The 25,075-nt window shown below is 32.7% G+C and overlaps 1 protein-coding gene across 1 annotated transcript in view; it reads right to left on the reverse strand.

The window, feature by feature from the left end:
- Positions 1-464: 464 nt before the first annotated feature.
- Positions 465-25,075, reverse strand: part of spg11 (SPG11 vesicle trafficking associated, spatacsin) — a 34,052-nt gene continuing 9,441 nt past the window's right edge. Inside the window, exons 10-41 of the mRNA XM_067379063.1 lie at positions 24,885-25,063; positions 24,293-24,469; positions 22,907-22,978; positions 22,639-22,766; positions 21,832-22,007; positions 21,453-21,654; positions 21,170-21,379; positions 19,389-19,495; positions 19,120-19,265; positions 18,874-19,038; positions 18,607-18,673; positions 18,335-18,500; positions 17,055-17,263; positions 15,782-15,890; positions 15,139-15,298; positions 13,928-14,200; positions 13,654-13,854; positions 13,431-13,538; positions 13,181-13,349; positions 11,400-11,614; positions 11,031-11,180; positions 9,406-9,943; positions 7,594-7,739; positions 7,291-7,495; positions 7,077-7,214; positions 5,636-5,775; positions 5,459-5,566; positions 5,121-5,289; positions 4,951-5,027; positions 3,193-3,348; positions 2,748-2,899; positions 465-1,300 (exon numbers count right to left, since the gene is read on the reverse strand). Coding sequence (XP_067235164.1) covers positions 1,120-1,300; positions 2,748-2,899; positions 3,193-3,348; positions 4,951-5,027; positions 5,121-5,289; positions 5,459-5,566; positions 5,636-5,775; positions 7,077-7,214; positions 7,291-7,495; positions 7,594-7,739; positions 9,406-9,943; positions 11,031-11,180; positions 11,400-11,614; positions 13,181-13,349; positions 13,431-13,538; positions 13,654-13,854; positions 13,928-14,200; positions 15,139-15,298; positions 15,782-15,890; positions 17,055-17,263; positions 18,335-18,500; positions 18,607-18,673; positions 18,874-19,038; positions 19,120-19,265; positions 19,389-19,495; positions 21,170-21,379; positions 21,453-21,654; positions 21,832-22,007; positions 22,639-22,766; positions 22,907-22,978; positions 24,293-24,469; positions 24,885-25,063 — 5,399 coding nt within the window. The 3' untranslated portion in view covers positions 465-1,119. The remainder of the gene's footprint in view (positions 1,301-2,747; positions 2,900-3,192; positions 3,349-4,950; positions 5,028-5,120; positions 5,290-5,458; positions 5,567-5,635; positions 5,776-7,076; positions 7,215-7,290; positions 7,496-7,593; positions 7,740-9,405; positions 9,944-11,030; positions 11,181-11,399; positions 11,615-13,180; positions 13,350-13,430; positions 13,539-13,653; positions 13,855-13,927; positions 14,201-15,138; positions 15,299-15,781; positions 15,891-17,054; positions 17,264-18,334; positions 18,501-18,606; positions 18,674-18,873; positions 19,039-19,119; positions 19,266-19,388; positions 19,496-21,169; positions 21,380-21,452; positions 21,655-21,831; positions 22,008-22,638; positions 22,767-22,906; positions 22,979-24,292; positions 24,470-24,884; positions 25,064-25,075) is intronic.

Below are 25,075 nucleotides of genomic sequence, written 5' to 3' on the forward strand. Positions count from 1 at the left end.
TATTAATAAAATATATTTGATTATGTTTTATTATGACACCACTGACCAATTACAACCTAGTAAAAATTACTATTAATAAAATATTATATTTTATGTTTTATTATAATGACACCACTGACCAATTAAAACCTAGTAAAAATTACTATTAATAAAATATTATATTTTATTGTTTTATTATAATGACACAACTGACCAATTACAACCTAGTAAAAATTACTATTAATAAAATATTATATTTGATTATGTTTTATTATGACACCACTGACCAATTACAACCTAGTAAAAATTACTATTAATAAAATATTATATTTTATGTTTTATTGTAATGACACCACTGACCAATTAAAATCTAGTAAAAATTACTATTAATAAAATATATTTTATGTTTTATTATAATGACACCACTGACCAATTAATTATATTAATAAAACATATTTTATTGTTTTATTATAATAACACCACTGACCAATTACAATCAAGCATTTAAAGACATACAATATTGAGTCTTATTTTCTGAAAAATTAATAAAAATTAAGTTTGCTAAAAATAAGAACAAATATCTGCCAACGGAGTCAAAAAATAATCTTGTTTTCCCTTTGAATTCAGATGATTTTTCTGACTCCATTGTCAGATATTTGTTCTTATTTTAATCAAACTCACTTCATTTTAATCATTTTTTAGTAAACAAGTCTTAATATCTTCAGTCATTTTTCTTCTTCAGTTTGCTTCTTATCTTGATTTAATAATGTTTGGATATTTCTGATGGAAATACTTTGGAAGAGCATCATTTTTTGCAGCATAGATGTCTTCACTTTAAAAATGAGTCAAAAATGCATAAAAATATGCTTTATCGCTCATTCCATCATCAAACACGTCGAGGTCTCTTGCAGTCACAATAACAGCAGTTAAACACAGTATTTTACCGTGTTAATGGAGTAAAAACTTGATGCAACTTCAACATCAGGACATAAACACAGACGTCTGAAAATGGTCAAAAACAGTATTTTTACTGGAAATTTAGTTTTGATTTGTGTACATATTCAAGTCATGGTTAGTTTTGTACAAACACGGCACTGGTTGCGTTCACACAGTGTGAAGCGTGTCTCAGGCGGGCGGAGGTCAGGTGCCCAGCCGGTCGCTCAGGTAGCTGTTGCTCCTGGAGTCCTGCAGCAGCATGTTGGCCACATCCAGGAACTTGTGCTCGTAAGCCAGTTTATAATGCGTGTAAACGTCCTCGCAGTGAGACAGAAGCTTCTTCAGATTCTGACTGGAGCTCGCCGGAGCCTTCTGATGACACATTCTGACAAACACAAGAGGATCAACACTTAAAACATTGAATATAACACAACAATCGGTTCTAAACAACCCCAGATAGACAAATGAAATAAAAAAAAACATAATTCTGTGAATGCACACAGACAAAACTCTTCAAACTGATGTCTAGACTGAATGTTTTATATAACAACTAATGAATAAATGTACAGACCGTCTGAAACAAATCAACTTTGGGTACTACTTAAATAAATATTATTATTTTAATGAAATGATATTATACAATAAATAAAATATTTGTGGTGAAATTATTTTAATATTAATTTAATATTATTATTTAATAATAATAATAATAATAATAATTATGAATTTTATTTTATAATTATTAATTCTATTATTATTATAATAATTTCTGTATTATTATATTATTATAATAATTTCCAAAATGACACCACTGACCAATTACAATTAAGCAGTAAAAATATTATATTATATTACTTTTTTGAGTTAAAATAGTTTTCATTGTCATTATTTAATTTCATTTACAAATATTTGTCCATATATGTATATATATATATTTTTTTATTTATTATATATTATATATTTTATTAGAGTTTAATTTTTTTATTATGGGAGTTACTTTTTTTATTTTAATTTCATTTACAAATTTACCTTTATATTTATATTATATAATAATATAAACTAATATGCGAGTTAACTTTTTTATTATGGGAGTTAGTTACTTTTTAAATTTAATTTTATTTACAAATATGAGACATTTATATTTATAATAGTAATATAACATAATATTTGAATTAACACTTTTATTATGGGATAATATTATGATATAATAATATAAACAATTATTATTTAATATATTATTTTATCACTTTTATTTTTCTTTCATTAACAAATATTTACCTTTATATTTATATGATATAATAATATAAACTAATATTTGAGATAGTTTTTTGACTAATAAAAAAAGAAATCACAATATATTATATTTATAAGATACAATAATATAAAATAATAATTATTTAATGTATTAATTTATTACTTTTATTTTTTTTAATTTCATTTACAAATATTTGACTAATAATAATAATAATAATAATAATAATAATAAAATCACAATATATTGCATTTATATGATACAATAATATAAAATCATAATCATTTAATGTATTAATTTATTACTTTTATTTTTTTTAATTTCATTTAAAAATATTTGACCAAATCAACACCATTGACCAATTATAATCAAGTAGTAATAAAACATTACTATATTAATGAAATATTATATTCATATTCTAAAGGATTATAAATATAATAGTTGACTTGAAATTATTTTGTTATGTGCATGACTTTTATTTCATTCACACATATTTGACTGTAAAACGACACCAGTGTCCGATTACAATAAGGTACTCCAGAAAACGGTTCTTTCCGTAGCTAAACAGATTTCAGCCTACTTCTTGGAAATGTCCTCGAACAGGCCGGCGCTCAGCGATCTGTGGCGTTTAAACTCCTCCAGGTAGTTGAATTCTCCGTTCAGAATGACCTTCTGATAGAGTATCTCGGCCCAGTCCGGGCTGTAGTCGTACGCTTCGGCCAACACGAACGCCTGCGACACACAATGAGTTCACAGATCACCGAATCACAATAAATCAGTCCCGCTGCCCCTAAATGTCACATGACTCTGTTCTCCAGTGTGTTCATGTCTTAAAGAAACACTATAAGACACAAAGTTAATTTCCACCAGTGTACTGGTGCACTTTACAAGGTTTTATTAGTTAACATGAACTAACGTAACTAATTTCATTTGTACTTTTGTTTCTGTGTGGAAAACACCCTAAAACATGATGAGAAGATTCAGTTCAGCTGTGAGCCGTCTGTATATTAGTAACGCGGTGAAACCTGGTAACAGCGCGGTAAAGACACGATGGTGCTCTGGATGTCTGACGGAGGCAGGTTGATGACGCGCTGCTCCTGTCCGTGATTCAGGAAGTGCAGCTGGAGCGTCACCAGTTTGGCCATCTTCACACACTTCACGGCCTGACGCACACACGAGTCCTGAAATCACACACATTAAACTACACTTTCAATAGCCATTTCTTTCATTTTTTTCAAACCTAATACTAAAGTGCCCCATTATGTTTTATTATGTAATTACAGTCATCTAAAGTCAAAAACACTTTAATTTTCTCAAAATATCCATTCAGAGTCTGAAACGCTTCGTTTGGAGATTCGGTCTCTTCTGAGAAAATAATAAATAAATAAAATATGAAGAGAAATTAAGTAAAATAAGATAAATAAATAAACAAACAAACAAAGAGAAATTAATAAATAAAAATAAATATGAAGAGAAATAAATAAAATATGAAGAAAAATAAGCAAACATGAAGAGAAATTAATAAATAAAATATAAAAAGAAATTGATAAGTAAATAATATATGAAGAAAAATAAGCAAACATGAAGAGAAATTAATAAATAAAATATAAAAAGAAATTGATAAGTAAATAATATATGAAGAAAAATAAGCAAACATGAAAAGAAATGAATAAATAAATAAAATATGAGGAGAAATGAATAAATAAAATATGAAGAGAAATAAACAAAGAAATTGATGAATACATAAAAGAAAAATATGAAGAGAAATAAATAAATAAAATAAGAAAATATACAAATATAAAGAGAGATTAATAAATTATGAAGACAAATTAACAGAGAAATTAATAAATAAAAAAATGAAAATAAATATAAAGAAAAAAACAAACAAATAAAGAGAAATAATAAAATAATAAAATATGACGAGAAATAAGAAAATAAACAAATATAAAGAGATTAATAAATTATGAAGAGAAATTAATAATCAGAGAAATTAATAAAATTAAAAATTAAGAAAATAAATATAAAGAGAAAAATAAACAAAGAAATAATAAAAAATAAAATAAGTAATAAAATATGAAGAGAAATAAATAAATAAAAAATTAAAAATAAATATGAAGAAAAATAAAATATGACGAAAATAAACAAATATAAAGAGAGATTAATAAATTATGAAGAGAAATTAATAAACAGAGAAATTAATAAATAAAAAAATGAAGAAATAAATATAAAGAGAAAAATAAACAATTAGAAATAATAAAATGTTAAAATATGAAGAAAAATAAAATATGAAGAGAAATAAACAAATATGAAGAGAGATTAATAAACAGAAAAATAAAAAAAGGAAGAAAAATAAATATAAAGAGAAAAATAAACAAAGAGAAATAATAACAAAATAAAATATGAAGATAAATAAATAAGTAATAAAATATGAAAATAAATAAATAAATAAATAAAAAATAAATATGAAGAAAATAAACAAATATAAAGAGAGACTGGTAAATTATGAAGACAAATTAATAATCAGAAAAATTAATAAATAATGAAGAAAAATAAATATAGAGAATAAACAACAAAAATAAACAAACAAAGAAAGAAATAAATCTTTTTTAAAAATGAATAAAATATGAAGAGAAATGAATAAACATGATGATAAATTAATATATAAAACATGAAAGTGGAATAATAAATATGAAGAACAAAAATAAAAAAAATAAAATCTGTTTAATTGATAAAATCTAAGCGTGACTCTGGCTTCAGTTGATGAAGTGCAGTGAAGTGAAGACCTTTGAGTAGCTCTCAGCGGCGTCTTTCAGCAGCGTCAGGACCTTCACCAGAGCGCTCTTCAGGTCTGCAGTGATCACTGCGCTCACAAACACACATTCACCAATCAATCATCACAGTAACATTGCAGCAAAGTCTTAAACTTCTGTCTGTGCATGTGTTAATCTCTGACCCCACGGCTGCGACTCGATGATTTTGAGTTGCGTTCGCGCCGCTGCCTCGTGGTTTTCTCCGATCTCTCGGCACATGCTGAAGCACAGAGCCACCATGTTGTGTTTCTCGCTGTCGCCCGGCAAACAGCGCTTGATGTAGTCCAACAGAGCCGTCTTCAGACGCACGTTCTGGAACACACACATATCTTTGAGTTGTGCGTATTATATTTGGGTGTGAGAAAAAACATGATATTTTTGTGTGTGTCCCTTTAAATGCAAATGAGCTGCTGCTCCCGCCCCCTTTCCAGAAGAGGGTGGAGCTTTAACAGCTTGCGCTTCGGTTGCTCAACCGACTCACCGACTCGACCTTCTTCCTCAGCAGCATCTCGAAGCGATGGTTCTGATGCAGCAGGTCAAAGATGTAGGTCATGTCGGTGTACCTGCCGATGCCTGTGAGGAGACGCACCTGTGGAGACACACCAGCTGAACCAGCGCTCACAGACTCAATGAATGATTCAGACGTCGATGAACTCACCAGGAGCCCGTAGCCGTCGCCGTCGCCGTGAGCCAGGTGCGTGTGACTCAGGTGTCGCGCCGCCTGCAGGACCCTCACGATGCCCTCCATGTTACAGGTCAGACTGAAGCAGTCGTGAGCCAGAATCAACATCTCCACAGCTGCAGACGCAGAGAGGAAGACGACTCGGTTCATATTCATGCGCTTTAACGGATATGGATATTTATATTGCCAAAGCATCTGCAGCTTAAACATACAGTGTGACTAGAATAGAAACAAATTAAAATAAAATAATACATAAACAGGCAAAGAAACTAATCAAAAATGGGAAGAGAAAACTAATTATATTACAGTAAAATCAAATTAAATGACAGTACATTACAAAATTAAAATAAAATTAAATTAAATAAGTAACAATAATAAAATATAAACAAAAAAAAAAAAAACTAATCAAAAATGGGAAGAAAAAACTAATTATACTACAGAAAAAATTATTTAAATAAGACAAAATAATAAAATAAAATAAATCTTTAAAAACAAAATGTAATTACATGACAGTACATTACAGAATAAAATAAAAAATAATGATTAATATTAAATTAAATTAATAATAAAATAATATAAAACAAACAAACAAAAATAAATAAATTATAAAATAAAATAAAAATTAAATTAAATAAGAAACAAAATAATAAAATATAAACAAAATAAATAAATAAAAATCTAAACTAATGAAAATGGGAAGAGAAAATTAATTATACTACAGACAAAAACAATTTAAGACAAAATAATAAAATAAAATAAAATAACAAATAAATAATTCTTTAAAAATGAAATCTAATTACATGACAGTACATTACAGAACAAAATAAATTAAATTAATAATTAATAATGATTAAATGAATATTAAAATATAAAACAAACAAACAAAATAAATAAATCTAATTACATAACAGTACATTATGAAATAAAAAATAAAATAATAAAAACAAAATAAAATATAAAAACAAACAACATAAATAAACAAACTAATAAATTAATAAAGCAAAAATGGGAAGAGAAAACTAATTATACTACAGTAAAAACTATTTAAATAAGACAAAATAATATAAAATAAACAAATAAATAAACAAATAAGTAAAAATAAAATCAAAATTATATGACAGTACATTACAGAATAAAATAAAAAATAAATAAGACAAAATAATAATATAATATATAAAATAAATATAATACAACATAAATAAATAAATAAGTAAAACAAAATCAAAATATATGGCAGTACATAACAGAATAAAAAAAAAATCTATAAAAATGCTAAATAATACAATAATATAACACAAACAAATATCATAAAATAAAATCTAAATAAACGAATCAAAAATGGGCATAGAAATCTTTTAGAATGAAGAAGGGTTTTATCGGCACTAGAGCATTGTGGGTAGCAGTGGTTTGTACTCACTGCAGCTGAGCTCTGACAGCGGGACCGTCGGGATGCTGTCCAGCAGTTGGACGCCCACCAGGTTGGGATCTCCACACAGTTTGGCCAGTTGCAGGAACGCCTCTCTCCCGTCGGCCGGGCCGAACATCAGCCGCTGTCCTGAACGCAGACATGACAGCGATTACACACCAAAACAACTGACATAAACCCTCAGAAGATGAAGCCGATTCCTCACCGGGTTCTCCCTCCTGAGACGAGGCGAGTAAACCCTCCAGCACAGCGGCGGAGACGAGCCGGGCGACGGCGTCAGGCTGCAGGCCCTGAACGCTGATGAACGCCTGCGCTTTCTTATAGCGTTCGGACTGATGCGAGAGCAGAACCTTCCTCAGCACCGCCTCGGGCTCCTCGGACGAGATCTCCGCGTACGAGCACTGAAGCTCCTGCAAACACACACACATTTAACACTGATGCACTAGCGCTCAAAAGATGGGAATAATCAAGACTTTTCCTGACTTGATGAACGCGTGTGTCGCCTCACCTTCGAGAGCTCGTAGAGGCTCAGCACCTGTTTGCAGTAACTCTTGCCGTTGCAGCACTGATCCACTAGCTGCTTGAGCTGAACCAGGACCTGATCGTCAGGTGACGGCAACACCACGAACGACGACAGACTGCTCATGCTGGGCGCTTCAGACAGAAGAGACAATTGATTACAGAAGCACAGAGAGAAAAGGTCTCACAGTTCATTCCAATAGAGTATAACTCACTTTAATAAGCATAAAAATACATAAAATACACATATTACTAGGTGAAATGTTTACTTTTTAATGTTATTATGAACCATTTTCTATTGATTCTTTTTGATATTTAATAAAAATATGATTAAAATAATAGTTAGCCATTAACATGTGGCTAAGCTAACGCCTCAATGCCGTAATAAGCTCAAAAATACATAAAATAAATACACAAATTACTAGGTGAAAGGATTGCTTTTTAATATTATTGAACAATTTTCTATAGATTCTTTTAAGTATTTAATAAAAATGTAAATAAAATAATAGTTAGCCATTAGCATGTGGCTAAGCTAATGACTTAATCCTGTAATAAGCTCAAAAATACATATTAACAAAGAATTACTGGGTAAAATGTTGGCTATGGAACATTATGGAACAATTTTCTGTTGATTCTTTTCAGTATTTAATAAAAATGTGAATAAAATAATAGCTAGCCTTTAGCATGTGGCTAAGCTAACGCCTCAATGCCGTAATAAGCTCAAAAATACATAAAATAAATACACAAATTACTAGGTGAAAGGATTGCTTTTTAATATTATTGAACAATTTTCTATAGATTCTTTTAAGTATTTAATAAAAATGTGAATAAAATAATAGTTAGCCATTAGCATGTGGCTAAGCTAACGCCTCAATGCCGTAATAAGCTCAAAAATACATAAAATAAATACACAAATTACTAGGTGAAAGGATTGCTTTTTAATATTATTGAACAATTTTCTATAGATTCTTTTAAGTATTTAATAAAAATGTAAATAAAATAATAGTTAGCCATTAGCATGTGGCTAAGCTAATGACTTAATCCTGTAATAAGCTCAAAAATACATATTAACAAAGAATTACTGGGTAAAATGTTGGCTATGGAACATTATGGAACAATTTTCTGTTGATTCTTTTCAGTATTTAATAAAAATGTGAATAAAATAATAGCTAGCCTTTAGCATGTGGCTAAGCTAACGCCTCAATGCCGTAATAAGCTCAAAAATACATAAAATAAATACACAAATTACTAGGTGAAAGGATTGCTTTTTAATATTATTGAACAATTTTCTATAGATTCTTTTAAGTATTTAATAAAAATGTGAATAAAATAATAGTTAGCCATTAGCATGTGGCTAAGCTAACGCCTCAATGCCGTAATAAGCTCAAAAATACATAAAAACTAAGAATTACTGAGTGAAATGTTTTTTTTTTTATATTATTGAACAATTTTCTATTGATTCTTTTCACTATTTAATAAAAATGTGAATAAAATAATAGTTAGCCATTAGCATGTGGCTAAGATAACGCTTCAATGCTGTAATAAGTTCAAAAATACATAAAATAAATACACAAATTACTAGGTGAAATGTTTGCTTTTTAATATTATTGAACAATTTTCTATAGATTCTTTTCAGTATTTAATAAAAATGTAAAATAATAGTTAGCCATTAGCATGTGGCTAAGCTAACACTTCAAAATTTTCAATGTTTGCAGCCTAACAAAGTACTTTAGTGTTGGGAATGTGCATGTGACATCTTAACATGCTAAAGTAATCATAAAAACAGATGAAAGTGACTCACATGATGGCAAACTGCGTCGAGTTTCTCCATCAGGACTGTGAAGTTCAGGCTGCAGCTCGCCACACGCTAAACCACGGCACCTCAGAACCAGCCACAGGTCTCTGTGAAATGAGCCGAAGTACCGACACACGCGGCTGGCCTCGTTCACGCTGCCCTCGTTCAGCAGCTGGGCAATCAGAGCGTTCAGCGCCGCGCGCTCATCATCAGACAGCACGCATGTGTCTTCAGACGCCGGGAGCCCGTCCAGGCTCAAATGTGCCGGGTCGCTCAGAGCCGACATTTTGGAGAAGGAGAACTCTTTGAGGAGGTTTTCGAAGGAGTCTTCGGAGAGGGCAGAGGGCGCGAACAAACTCTGACGCTCCAGAGCCGTGTGGAGAACCATTCTCTGGATTCGACACTCCCACTGCCGCTTCTCCAGCTGGCCGAGACGCAGGACGGGAAGAGGAGCCTCACAGCGGGACAACCAGTGACCCGCCAGACCCAGCAAGAGACAGCGTTCCTGAAGCTGAACCAGCTCTGAATCCGACTGTATCGGCTCCTGACAGATTCATGTGAGAAACAATGGAAAAGTTAATTTGTGATTAACTTGTGCTTAAAAACATCAAACGACATCAGTGTCGACTAAAACTAAAATGATTAAAAATCATTAACAAAATAAATAAATAAATAAAAGCTAAAATTTATTAAAATGTATAGAAATATGAATAAATACTAAAACAACAATGAACATGTTAATTGAAATAAAGCTAAGATAAAATAAAATGTAAATATTAGATGAAAATCTTAAACTTAAAAAATGTAAATTAAAATTAGAAATGTTGCATTGGCAACTAATAAATAATAAAATAATAAAAATTTAAATAAAATTAAGTACAAAAATGATTAAAATTAAAACAAAATAAATAAAAGCTATATAGGACATAAAAAAATCATAAAATTACTGTATAATAAAAACTGAAAATATAAAAGCTTATTCAAAATATCAATAAATGCAAAATGTATTATATTATTTATATTAAAATATTAATAAATACAATAATAGTACATATATAATACATGTTCATTGAAATAAGCTCAAATAAAATATAAATATTAAATAAACCGCAAACGTAAAAAAATAAATTAAATTAACAAATTAAAATGATAAGAAAATAAAAAATATAAAAATATATTATATTATATAATACAAAAAAAATCTATAATATGAAATAAAGCGAAAGAGAACATTAAAAAAAAAAACGTAAAAAGCACATAAAATTACTATATAATGAAAGCTAAAAAAAACCCAATTCAAAACATTTATTTAAATTTATAAAAATATGAATAAATAATACAATACAATACAATATATAATATAATATACAGTGATATAATATACAGTGATATAATATACAGTGATATAATATACAGTGATATAATATACAGTGATATAATATAATATAATATAATATAATATAATATAATATAATATAATATAATATAATATAATATAATATAATATAATATAATATAATATAATGTTAGGAACACTTTAGCAATGTTCTGAAGGTGGACGGTCAATATGAATTGTAAAAGAGCATTAAAAATGTCAAATAAGAGATTGAGACGTAATCATGAAGCGTCACCTCAGCCTGAGACAGGAAGAACTGACAGGCCGCCTCTGGTTGGATCTGATCCGTCTTGAGCTGTTCGTGACACCGTCTCCAGAAGGCCATCCGCGTCTCCTGCCGCTCCCACTGACGCTTGAGCTTGTGAGTGCACAGATCTCGCCGGAGCTTCAGACGGACACAAATGTGTGGAAGTTACAGCGTAAAGACGAGTCATGATTAGGTCAAAGCAGCCGTCCTCTACGTTTTATGACAAGCTTCATCACTATTCTTCTTTAAGATTACTTAAACATGATTATGCACACTTTAATTATGATAAATTTGATTATGATCAATCTCCAAAAACATGGGATAAAGATGATTTCTGATGCCGTGATGGTCACTCACTTCATTTATGATCAGGCAGTCGATGGGCAGCTCGGCTATCTGCGCAACCCTCCGCGCCTGTGTGAAGAGCCCCAGCTCCTGCAGCTCGTCCATCATCCTCCTGCTCTCCCTCTGCAGGCCAGAGCTGGAATAATCCTCCAGCAGACACGCTGACAGCGGCACGGGAGTGTCGGCCAACACCTGACTCAACTGACTGAGCTTCTTAAAGTCAGGACCTGCAGCAAACGATATTAAACTACCGCTCAAGAGTCTGGAGGAGTTACGACTGCTAATGTTTGTGAAAGAAGACGTCTCTTCTGCTCAATAAATTACATTTTACTATATATTCTCATAGAAAACAACAATTTTAAACTGGAATAATATTTCACAATATTACTGTTTTTACTGTATTTTTACTCAAATAAATGCAGCCCTGGTGAAAAAAAGCATAGAAGCTTGTTTCCACCACAGAATAAAAAAAATAAAATAAAGGTAATTGTGACTTTTTATCTCACAATTCTGACTTTTTCCCCCTCACAATTGTATTTATCTCTCAATTCTGAGAAAAAAAGTCTAAATTGTAAGATATAAACTCAAAATTCTCACAAATCTGATTTGTTTTTAGCAAAAAATATTTACAATAAAAATCAATTGCAAAAAAAGTAAGAATTGTGAGAAAAAAACTTGAAATGTATAAACTATAAACAAATTGTAAATCATAAACTCAAAATTGTAAATTATAAAACTGAGTTGCAAGAAAAGTCAGAAAAATGTAAAAAAAAAAAAAAAAAAAAAACTTGCAAATTGCAAATTAAACTCAGACTTGTGAAAAAAGTCAGAATTGCGAGAAAAAAGCCAGAAAAAAAAAGCAAAAAAATTAGCAATTTATAAACTTGTGAATTATCAACTTAGAATTGCAAGAAAAAAGGTCAGAATTTTGAGGAAAAAAGTAAAAAAAATGTGCAAGTTATAAACTGAAAATTGCAAGGAAAAAGGGTCATAATTGCGAGAGAAAAAAAGTAAAAAAAACGTGCAAGTTATAAACCCAGAATTGCAAATTAGAAACTCAGAATTGTGTAAAAAAAGTCAGAATTGCGAGAAAAAGACAGAAAAAAAACTTGCAATTTATAAACTTGCAAATTAGAAACTCAGAATTGTGGGAAAAAAGTCAGAATTGCGAGAAAAGCCAGAAAAAAAGCAAAAAAATTTTCAATTTATAAACTTGTGACTTATAAACTTAGAATTGCAAGGAAAAAAGTCAGAAAAAAGTAAAAAAAAAAAAAATTGCAAGTTATAAACTCAGAATTGCAAATTAAAAACTCAGAATTGCGAGAAAAAGACAGAAAAAAAAGTTTAAAAAAACCTTGAAACCTTGAAAACTCAGAATTGCGAGAAAAAAGGGTCATAATTGCGAGAGAAAAAAAAGTAAAAAAAACCTTGCAAGTTATAAACCCAGAATTGCAAATTAGAATCTCAGAATTGCGAGAAAAAAAGGGAATTGTGAGAGGGAAAAAAGTCAGAATTGCGAGATAAAAATATAAATATTATGTGTCAGAAACAAGCTTCCATACATTAAAGACTGTTCAATCTTTTGGTATGTTAACACGACAACGATGTACTAAAAGCGAAAACGTTTTTCTTAAAAACGCTGTATTCTGCTGCCAGGCCAGTAGATGGCGATGTCAAAAAAAAAAAGTCCTTTTTCTTTAATTGAAAAAGGTGTCATTTAACAGTGTAATTATTCCAAACGTGATGATATAAGCCCTTGTAACTGTGGTGTAGTGTCATAAGCGCCCTCTGACCGTTGGATTTGAGCAGCCGCTCCATGTCCACCAGCAGCTGCAGCAGACGCCGCAGCTCGTACTGAGTCCTGCTCTGCTTCAGGAGCGTCAGCAGCAGAACCGACGCCTGAGACTCCACCCACTGGACCGGCAGAACGTCTGAACTCAACACCACACTGCTGCTCCGCAACTACACACACACACACAACAAGAGTTACAGGACAACCAGCAGTTCAGGAGGAAGAGGCCCAAATGAGACGTGTGAGATTACATTGAGCAGACACTTCTGGAACTCCAGCAGCTTGTCTTTGGCTCGCTGATAGTCTTTGTAGTCGGAGCAGAATTCATACATGTTCAGCATGTAAATGAGCGGCGACTCCTGCCACACAGAGAACAAACACAGAGATTAACACTTTTACTCAGCAGGGATGCATTAAAGTGATCAAAAGTGACAGTAAAGACGTTTTTATAATATAAATCAGAGCCTCTCTTACCCTCTGGAACAGCTGGAAGCCACGAATCAGAGGCCTGATCTTGCTCCTGCACAGGAGGATCTTCCACAAGATGGAGAGATCATGGAGGTTCCACACGTGATGGGCGGGGCTCTCGTTGATGTGGGCGGTGGCCTCCTGAGTGACATCATCATCCACAGACGTCAGGACCCACACGCAGAGGCACTGGAGCAGCTCCACGCCCTGTCAATCACATCACACGCGTCTCAGACTTCAGCAGAAGCTCATCTGCCAGAGTTTATCGTGGAGTACGAACCTGGTGACAGGCCGCCAGCACGGACAGAGGAGGACAGCGCTGACGGACGGCTTCGGACAGCAGGAACCTCCAGGGACTGGGCTTCTCCTGGCTCTGCAGCAGCACCTGGAACAGCTCTCTGGGGGGTTCGGAGCTCTCGTCTCGGGGAAGAGCGCTCAACACACGCCCCTGAGTCTCCACAGTCTGATGGGAGTTTGTCGGATGAAGATCTTGGAATGCCAGGGAAATGTGGGACTGCAGAGCCGGACTGAAGCCGGAAGCCAGAGATCTCACCTGGACAAACCCCACAAAAATATACAAAAATAAAAGCTTCAGTTATTAGAAATGTTTGTGTATATATTATCTATATTCACACACACTAATCCCACTATATTCCCATTACAAAAATGTTTAATCTTTTCCTCATTTTAATAATAATAAAAAACAAACAAACAGGGGAGGAAAAGTATTTAATACCACAAAAATGGTTTAAACATACTAGCAATGTGTTAAAACATACTAGGAAAGTTTTAAAACATGCTATCAATGTCTTTTCCCCATATTTTAATATAATAATAAAAAAAAAATTCCAACAAACAAACAAAAAACAGGATAAAAAACATTTTAATCCCATTAAAAACTTTTTATCTTAAACGTGATTTTTTTATTCTATTAATATTTGTAATAATCTTTTTTTCATAGTTTAATAAAATAAAAAAAAAGTAAGAACATTACAGTCCCATTAAAATGTTTTAATCTTTTTCCATATACAAAAACAGGGGAAAAACATTTAATCCTATTAAATTGTTTTAATAATATTTTTTTCATATTTTAATAAAATAAAAAAACAAGTAAAAACACTACAATCCCACTAAAAATATATATTTTTTCCAAATTTAATGAAAAAAAAAAATTAATACCATTTAATACCATTGTTTTTAGTCTTTTGTCAATATTTTAATAAAAAACAGTAAAAAACATTTTAACCTATTTAATTTTTTTAAATAATATTTTTTTTATATTTTAATAAAATACAAAAACAAGTAAAAACATTTTTTAATTTCAATTATTTTTACCATATTTTGATAGAATAAAACAAACCAAACAAACCCCATTAAACAATCTTTTTCAATGCTAAAAAATTAATTTAAAAACTGAAAAAAAAAAAAAAAAAGGCAACAGCCTGTGATCAAATAAACAGCCAATCACAAGGCAGATGTGAGCAGACGCACCTGCTGGGGCGGGTAACTGTGCAGCTGTACAAACAACAGGAAGTTGAGCCACTGTCCGTCACGAGCACAGTCCTGTGGGTAGGCGGGGCTTAGAGGAAGAGCGTGGAGGTGACAGAACTGGACAGGAAGTGCCCACTCCTGCGCCGCCTCGAACGACGAGCTGATGTCCAATAAAACAGAAATATTAGATGAAAAACCTGAATCAAAATTACAAATGCTGCCTTGGCAACTAAGAGAAATAAAATAAGTTTAAGTTCTATAATAAATTAATAATAATAAAATAAGTTAAGAAGTACTAAAATGATTAAAACTTAAAAAAAAAAAAAAAAAAAAAAAACTAATAAAGACAAAAAGCACATAACAAAATTACTTAAATTCAAAATATAAAATTAAATTGCTAAGACAAATTTAAAGTACTTTTATTAAAACTTAGTGTACTTGTTTACTACGTGGACAATTAAGAAAATTAAAAATTACATAAAAAAATGAAATGAATGAATAATGATTTGGGATGTGATGAAAATTACAGTTACGGAAAAAAACAACTTCAACTAATAGTATTCAATTATTAAAATAACTTGTGTGAGTGTAAAAAGCATGAGAGTTTAACTCTAAAGGTCCTGATATGCTGACGAACACTGACCGACTGATGCCCTTCTTCTCCAGACCGTCTCTGACTGCCGCCTCCAGATGAACCAGCAGCTCCTGAGCCGTCGCCTTCTCAGCCGTCACCAGCTTACTCGCATTTTCCACTGGAAATCACAGAGAGAGAGAGATCAAATTAATATAATGTTGGTAAAATGTTGGCTTGACAAAGCCATCTCTGAAAGTTTTAGAAGCGTCCTAGGATTTTTTATCATGTTGTTAACATGTTTAGCATGATTTAGCATCTTGCTAGCATGTTTGTAGCATGTTTTAATACATTGCTAATATGTTTTAGTATGCTTTAACACATTGTTAACATGTTTTAACATGTTACTAGCATGTTTTAGTACATTGCAAGCATGAATTAACATGTTGCTAGCATGTTGTAACACTGTTAGTATGTTTTAAAATGTTGTTAGCATGAATTAACATGTTACTAGCATGTTTTAACACTTTGCTAGTATGTTTTAATATGTTGCTAGCATGAATTAGCATATTTTAACACTTTGATAATGTTTTAGTATGTTGCTACCATGAATTAACGTGTTACTAACATGTTTTAACACTTTGCTAGTATGTTTTAGTATGTTGCTAGCATGAATTAATGTGTTTTAACACTTTGCTAGTATGTTTTAATATGTAGCTAGCATGAATTAGCTTATTTTAACACTTTGCTAGTATGCTTTAGTATGTTGCTAGCATGAATTAACGTGTTACTAACATGTTTTAACACTTTGCTAGTATGTTTTAATATGTTGTTAGCATGAATTAGCGCCTTACTAGCGTTTTAACACTTTGCTAATGTTTTAATATGTTGCTAGCATGAATTAGCATGTTTTAACACCTTGCTAATATGTTTTAATATGTTGCTAGCATGAATTAACATGTTACTAGCATGTTTTAACACTTTGCTAGTATGTTTTAATATGTTGTTAGCATGAATTAACGTGTTACTAACATGTTTTAACACTTTGCTAGCATTTTTTAATATGTTGCTAGCATGAATTAGCATGTTTTAACACTTTGCTAGTATGTTTTAGTATGTTGCTAGCATGAATTAACGTGTTTACTAACATGTTTTAACACTTTGCTAGTATGTTTTAATATGTTGTTAGCATGAATTAGCGCGTTACTAGCGTTTTAACACTTTGCTAATGTTTTAATATGTTGCTAGCATGAATTAGCATGTTTTAACACCTTGCTAATATGTTTTAATATGTTGTGTTTAATATGTTGAGTTTAACTGCAGGAAGAGGCGTGTTCTCACTCACCGAGCGTCTGTCTGAGTGAAGCTCCGGCTCCGTCCTCACAGCTCTGAGTCCACAGTTTGAGGATGAGGTTCAGCGCTCGCAGATCCACCCTCAGTTTGAGGCTACACACTCCCATGAGCTCACAGAAACACACACACGCCACCGACACACACGCGCTGCTGAAGCTCAACAGGCCGAGAGAGTACGCCTGATCCGCAGCCAGGGTCAACCTGAACATACACACAAATCACAGAATCATGATGATAAAAATATATCTAAATATTTAGCTATTAACATACTGATCTAATATTTAGACTAATGTTGGCTTGACATGCTAGCCATATGCTAGAAACATGTTAATTTATTCTAGCAATGTGCAAAATCATGTTAGGATCATGTTAGCAATGTGCAAAATCATGCTAGCAATATGTTATCACGTTAAATCATGCTAGCAACATTCTAATTCATGTTAGCAATGTACTAAATCATGCCAGAAATATGTTAACATGCTAATTAATGCCAACAACGTGCTAGATCATGCTTGAAACATACTTGAAATGTGCCAAATCATGATAACATGTTAACAACATACTTAATCATGCTAGCAACATGCTTAAACATTCTAGCAATGTGTTAAATCATGTTAGAAATATACTAGCAACAATGCTTAATCATGTTAGGAACATGTTAAAACATGTTAGCAATGTGCTAAATCATGCTAGCAGCATTCTTATTCATGTTAGCAATGTGCTAAATCATGCTTAAACATGCTAGCAATGTGTTAAATCATGTTAACATGCTAATTAATGCCAACAACGTGCTAGATCATGCTAGAAACATACTAACAACGTGTTAAATCACGTTAGGAACATGTTAAATCATGCTAGCAAAGTGCTAAACAATGCTAACACATGCAAGCAATATAGCCTAGTTAGTAATTTGGGAAGGCATGGACTTAAACATGCTAGCAAACATGCTAATTCATGTTAACAACTTATTAAAACATTCTATCAATGTGTCAAAATATACTAGCAACTTGTCAAAACATGTTAATAATGCATTAGAATATGTTTACAGCATTTAACTGATTTTGAGTAAAATACTCAAATTTCAATCTTTTCAAAGTTATTTCAAACTTTCAGGCTTTTCAAGCCTTTTTTTAAACCAACATCAAAGTTCTTCATCAATCTTTACTCATCTAGTTATTTTTTATTTTTACATTTGAATGAAATGTGATTGTTAGTTCTTGTTAAACTACATTGTGAAGTTTTTTTTTGGTTTCATGAGTGTGTTTTGCTCACTGTAGCTTCACATTACTGCAGTTGACAAAATGCTGCGTGAGAAAAACCCCGAAGGCGAATGCCGGCCGGCCGTGCCGCAGGTAATACAGGAAGTCCAGATTCTCAACGACGGCGAATTTACTGACCAGGTGAGGGCTGGAGAAATGGGGCGGCTCACTGGACGTTTCTGGAAGACATCAGAAAATCCATCAATTAGCCAATAAAATCTCTCTGCTCTTCAGTCCCAGGAAATAATGAGTTTTTCTGCAACAGCGGCACAATTTTCCCCCTACCGGTGCTGCCCACGGCATTGGCCGACTGCCATCCGAACAGTCTGGAGGGATCCAACGGATGCAAAGACTGCAGAAGGAACACACACACACACACACACACACACACACACACACACACACACACACACACACACACACACACACACACACAGTTATATCTGATTCTCGAATCACTCCATCAGCAGGAGGGTGTTTCGCTTTCTTTCCCCCAGAATGTCCCATTAGAGTCTAAAATGAACACTTGAGGGTGTGGAAGTGGAGCAGCACCTGCATGAGGTGGTAGAGGGACGTGTCGCAGGCGGAGGCGCCACGGGGGCCGCTCTGAGGGAACAGGGCCGTTCTGAGTTTGGGATAGGCGCTCAGGGCCATTCTCAGCAGCTGAGGGTCCACTCTGCTCAGCGGGTCCTCGCCTCGCTCTCCCTCTCGCACGGCCTGCAAACGGGACAAACGCAAAGGACATGCAGCAGAACTGACTGGAGAACGGTGTGGGACTGAAGCAGGACGGACGTTTACCTGGTCGATGCCGCCCGGTCTGAACATGATGGTGGACAGGGCGAGCAGACTGTGACCCTCCAGCAACATGCTGCTGATGCTGGCCTGACTGCCGGGCAGAAGGACCTGAGCCGCCGTCAGACTGGCCTCGAACACACGCTCGGGGTCTGAAACACAAACACGTTTCCCACGGAGACATTATATCACTGATCGTTCAAATGTCTTGAGACGGACAGCTGTTTTATGGTTTTAGAAAACTATTTGTACACGTTAAATGAAAACAGTAACACCTTTAAGGTCTCGGGTGATTTTCTGCAGTTTCAGCATCATCTCGAACCAGGGGAAACTCTCAAACAGGTTCCTGTCGGTCAGAACCGCGCAGTTCTCAGGAGTTAACCTGAACGACAGAGAAAGAGAGACGACTTCTGAATGCGCTACTAAACAAAATCTCACACACAGACATAATTTGTTAAAAAAAATTCATATTATATATTATTTTATATATTATTTCTTAATACTTCATATATTAATTTTAATTAATTAATTATATATATATATACACAGCTATGGAAAAAATTAAGAGACCACTCCAAGTTTATAAATCAAAAGTGGTTAAGTGGTCTCTTAATTTTTTCCATAGCTGTATATGTGTATATATATATATATATATATATATATATATATATATATATATATATATATTTATTTATTTATTTATTTTTTGGTTTAATATTTATTACAGTGTGCATTTATGCATTAGAATTTGTTCACTTTTCAAGAAATATATATTTATTTATTATGTAATTTATTAATTTTACTCAATTTTATATGCATTTTGTATTATATTGCATTTATATATATATATAAATTAGATATAGATAAATTGCGGTATTTATAAAAATTAAAAATTAATTTACACAAATGTACACAATTTTTTTTAATTATTATTAAAATATATATGTATAAAAAAGTGTGCGTGTGTGTGTGTGTGTGTATACATACATGTGTGTATATTAATATACATAATTATAAACATAAAATGTAAAAAATTATTTACAAAAATGTATAAATTATTTACAAAAATGTATATATAATGAATTTGCCTAAAATTAATAAATTATGTATCAAGAAATATTTTTTAAAATGTAAAAAAAAATTATATTAATTCTGGGAATAAATTCGAAAAATTACCCAAAATATATAAAATGAATATATAACAATTAAATATATTAAATGTTAATAAGTTTTAACACACACACATATACATTATATATATATATATATATATATATATATATATATATATATATATATATATATATATATATATATATATATATATATATATATATATATATATATATAGACATAATGAATGAAATTTGAGTTAGAATTTTTTTTATTAAATTGCAGAACTAATTAATGCTATTACAGTCTATAAATGTAACTTTTATATTAATACTTAAATGCTTAATACAAAAAGATATTTTATGCAAATATTTATATATAAAATGTTATATAATATAATTATATAAAAATATTATTATATAAATATTATATGAAAATATAATTTCAATAATTATTCATTAAAATGTAATTTATTAATTTTATACACTTTTATTTAATTTACATTTAATTTTTTTTTAGATATTTATAAAATTTCCATTAAATTTTTTAAACAATTTTTTAAATGTTACACACAGCCACACACATATTTCTTAATACTTAATATATTAATTTTATTTATAATACTTTATTTAATAATAATAATATATTTATTTATACACGCATACCCTAAACTGCATATATTTCTTAAAACTTATTAACATTTAATATATTTAATTGTTATATATTCATTTTATATATTTTGGGTAATTTTGGAATTAATTTCCAGAATTAATATAATTTCTTTACATTTTAAAAAAATATTTCTTGATACATAATTTATTAATTTTATGCAAATTCATTTTATATACATTTTTGTAAATAATTTTATATTTATAATTACGTATATAACACACACACATATATATATATATACTGTGACTTTTTAACCTGTCACATGACTCACCTGTAGTGCTCCAGGTAGCAGTAGAGCAGGTACTGCAGGCTGTTCTCCAGACAGTGGAGGACGAAGCGCTGGTGAAACTCTTGACCCTGTGACATCTGGAACTGTAGGACAGGAGGGTCATTCCCATGCTGCATCACTCCTCCGGCTTGACCCAGTCTCCACAGCAACTGCTCAAAGTCCTCCATCTCCGCCTGCACAAACAGCCCCTGTCTGAACACAAACACTCAGATCAGTTCTGTGAGGTTAAAGCCCGCTGGATCAGTGTGTTTGTGTCGGCTCTGACCGGGCGAGCAGGTCCAGGACTCGATCGCGCAGGTATTCTCCACAGCGGCTGCTGCCGTTGATGACGTGCGGTGTGAGCGCTGGCCAGTGGGGAGCAGTGTCGCTCTCTCCGGCCGAACCGCAGACCCATGCAGTGACCCGGACACAATCGTGCAGTGAGGTGAGATACGACCACAAAACAGCAGCATCCCACGAACCCTGAGCTGAAACAACAAGAGAAGAAAATCTGCTTCATGAAAATGAGAATTTTTAGGGTAAATTGTCATGAAGATTTTTTTGCTTTAGATTGAAATAAGATCAATTTTCGGCCGATAAATCCCATCTCTACCAAGAACGTAATGTTTGACTTCATTTTAACGGTGTAATCGTGTTCCACTCACTGGACGGCTGCAGTCGGGACAGAAGGATGGCGTTCTGCGTGTCTCTGTCCCAGTATCTGACCCAGTCCAGACGCACGGGATCCAGTACAGACCCGGAGGACGATGCCTCTCGTTCCTGCAGGATCTCTTCCAGAAGTCTTCTGCTGTCGGGATCGGACCGGGTCATCTGCAGAACCCTGGACAGAAGATCCACACACATTTTTACCCACTTTACTGTTAAAAAAAGCCTCATTTGCTATTTGCAAAATGTTACCTGAGGTAAAATATGACCTGGACACATTTTGACCGGCTTGTGAATAAAAGCTTGACAAATTAATGACATAAAAACTTGTTGGTAATTAATTTTAACCTGCTAGATTTTTAATTCTTCTTTTTTTCCTTTACAAAATTCTCACTTTTTTGTTTGAACAGTGAAAAAAGGCAGCAGACGGTTCAATGGATGCAAGAAAGAACAACTAATCACAATTGAGTATGCAAATACACACATGAAAGAGGACCAATCGCAATCCAGTATGCAATATGATTATGTGATCACTTCAGATTTTAAATGCAGAACATTTAAACAAATTAAAAAACAGATGTAGTAAGAATTTGTTACGTAAATTGTCATAAAAATAATACAAAAAAACCCTTAATTTGCTATCTTAAAGACACGCTTTGAAAATAATGCCCTAGTGCTCAAACTGAGCTCAAGTTTTCCCGTCCACCCTCTTCTAAACATCATTTCCTGTGTTACTGTATCAATTAAAGAGGGCTTAAAAGGCCAGAAACAACATTTGAAAAAGAAAATCAGTGAGAATCACTTACCTGCTGGTGTCCAGACGGGAGGAGCATCTCGTCGCCGGTGTCGAACACAAGCTCTCGATCGTCTGAATGAACTCCACCCGCTCAAACTCTTCATGAGAGAGGAAATTCTGCTTCTGCAGCTCCTCCACCTGGGAATCACAGCAATAATAAACCATTAAAACTGCAAATATCATCCCTAAAATGACACTGGAGATTCACATATTTGACCAGTTTGTAAAAATCCTCCGGCAAATGTTTCAACCCTTGCACATATATTGCGTATTCTCACCATGAAGGCCCTTAGATCCCGATCGGCAGTGAAAACACAGATGCTGTGGAGCTGCTCCTTCACATTAAAGCCCTAAAAACACAGACAGCCAATCCTACTTTATATTAAACTGTATAAAATCAACATCTGGGGTCAGATAGATATATTTATACACTTTTATTAAGCAAGGATGCATTAAATTGATAAAAAATGACAGTAAATTCAGCAAATAATCCTGAAAAATTAACGTGTCGCAGTTTCAACACATATATGAAGCAGAATATTTATCAACATTGATAATAATCAGTTTCTTGAACCTCTAATTAGCATATTAGAATGATTTCTGAAGGATCATGTGACATTGAAGACTCGAGTATGCTGAAAATTCAGCTTTGAAAACAGCTTTCACATAGACAACAGCCGATTTAACCTGTTAACGGTCACCCCCACTTTTTTTTATACACATGAAAATGCACTATCCAAACCTAAACGATTGTAATTCAAGAATAGTTTGGAATATAGACTTAAGGTTGTTTTAAAGATAAAATTTGGCAGATTATTGTAGAAGTTAAATAACTAAGTAAATAAGTTCATGAAAATGTAAAATTTAAAAATGTAATAATATTTTACAAAACAAGTTTTACTCTAAAACTGCAAGGAAATCAAAGCCAACAATCTGAGCAAGTTGTTTTCCAAATTTCAGGTTGATATCTCAAAAAATGAGCTTTCAGTAAGATTTTGTTTGGGCGCAGTACCACACTTTTACACTAGATGACAACCAAGCTCCAATTACTGACCATATAAGGGCATCTCCATTTCCATATATGGTTTGAGTGACCTGAACCATATATTTCCTTTATTTTCATACTATTTATGAAGTAGACATCCTATATGGAAATAGTATGGGAAGTTTGGCAGAATTTGATATGAATTCAACATAAAAATAACATGCTTGTGGGTTATCATAAATTTATTTTTTTTCTGTTAAAAACATTTTCAGACCTTTTTTTCCCTCAAAAAATTGAATGGATATTATCTTTTGAACTCTTGGCATGAAAACAAACATATTTCAACCAATCTTTAATGATTTTTCATGTTCATCGCTATTTCAAAATGCCTTGTGAGTATAAAAATATGCTTGTTGCAAATTGATAAATTACTGCTCCTCTGTGATTTATTTTGAAAATCAGTCACCAAATATGAAAACTAGAAGCTTTCAAATGATATATAGTTTGTCAAGATTAGTTTAGGTTTAGTATAGAATATTACTATTTTAAATACATAATGGCAGTGACAGTTAACAGGTTAAATTATCATAATATTTCACAATTTTTACTGTATTTTTGATCAAATAAATGCAGTGTTGGTGAGCAGAAGAGCGATTTGTTTGATCAGGGTCATGTGTACCATGTTAGTCAGCAGTGTTTTGGCCTGCGTCAGGTCTCTGTGAGTGAGACAGGTGAAGGTGAGCCTCAAACCCGTCTTCCTGATGTCCTCCAGACCGCATCCGACAGAGCCGCGTCTGCGCAGAAACGCCTGCGCGTGTGGGATCCGTCTGCTCAGTACAGCGCGCTGCACAACATCCTGAAACACACAAGGAACAAAACTAGCTCTGATTGGCTGAGAGCCTTTTCCAGCCATGCAATATTCTGATATCACACGGAAACCGCTTCACGATTTAACAAATACTACTGTTATTATATCACAAATGTAGTTTTAAGAGTTTTTAGGTGGGAATGTAGTCGTTTAGACCTCAAATATGCAACTTATATATAAACATAGCACCTATTTGACCATTTGTTTAGGCATTTTTAGAGTCGTGAGCTCCGTTCAGTGCTCGAGTACCCGCTGAGAACAGCTATTATATATGCTTAAAATTGGCATGCATAAATATATATATCAGGGAAAATATATTGGCTAAAGCAGCTGCAGCAGAACACAAACATGTCTGCCAGGACGCAGGTGCTTTCAACCGCAAGGCATGTTTGTGTTGACTGACCTCATCAGACAGCGACTGCCAGTCCTGGTCGGTGCCGGCGGTGGGCGCTGGAGCGTGAGGACACACGGAGACCTGCTTTTCACCTCCATCTGTCCAGGGGAACTTCTTCATGAATCCACGCAGATCAGAGATGTAGCCGTCTAAGATCTGCACACACTCCTGCAGGTTGACGTCCAGCTCTGCACACAACA

The sequence above is a fragment of the Chanodichthys erythropterus genome, chromosome 24 (genome assembly GCF_024489055.1).
Source record: "Chanodichthys erythropterus isolate Z2021 chromosome 24, ASM2448905v1, whole genome shotgun sequence".
Taxonomy (NCBI): Eukaryota; Metazoa; Chordata; class Actinopteri; order Cypriniformes; family Xenocyprididae; genus Chanodichthys; species Chanodichthys erythropterus.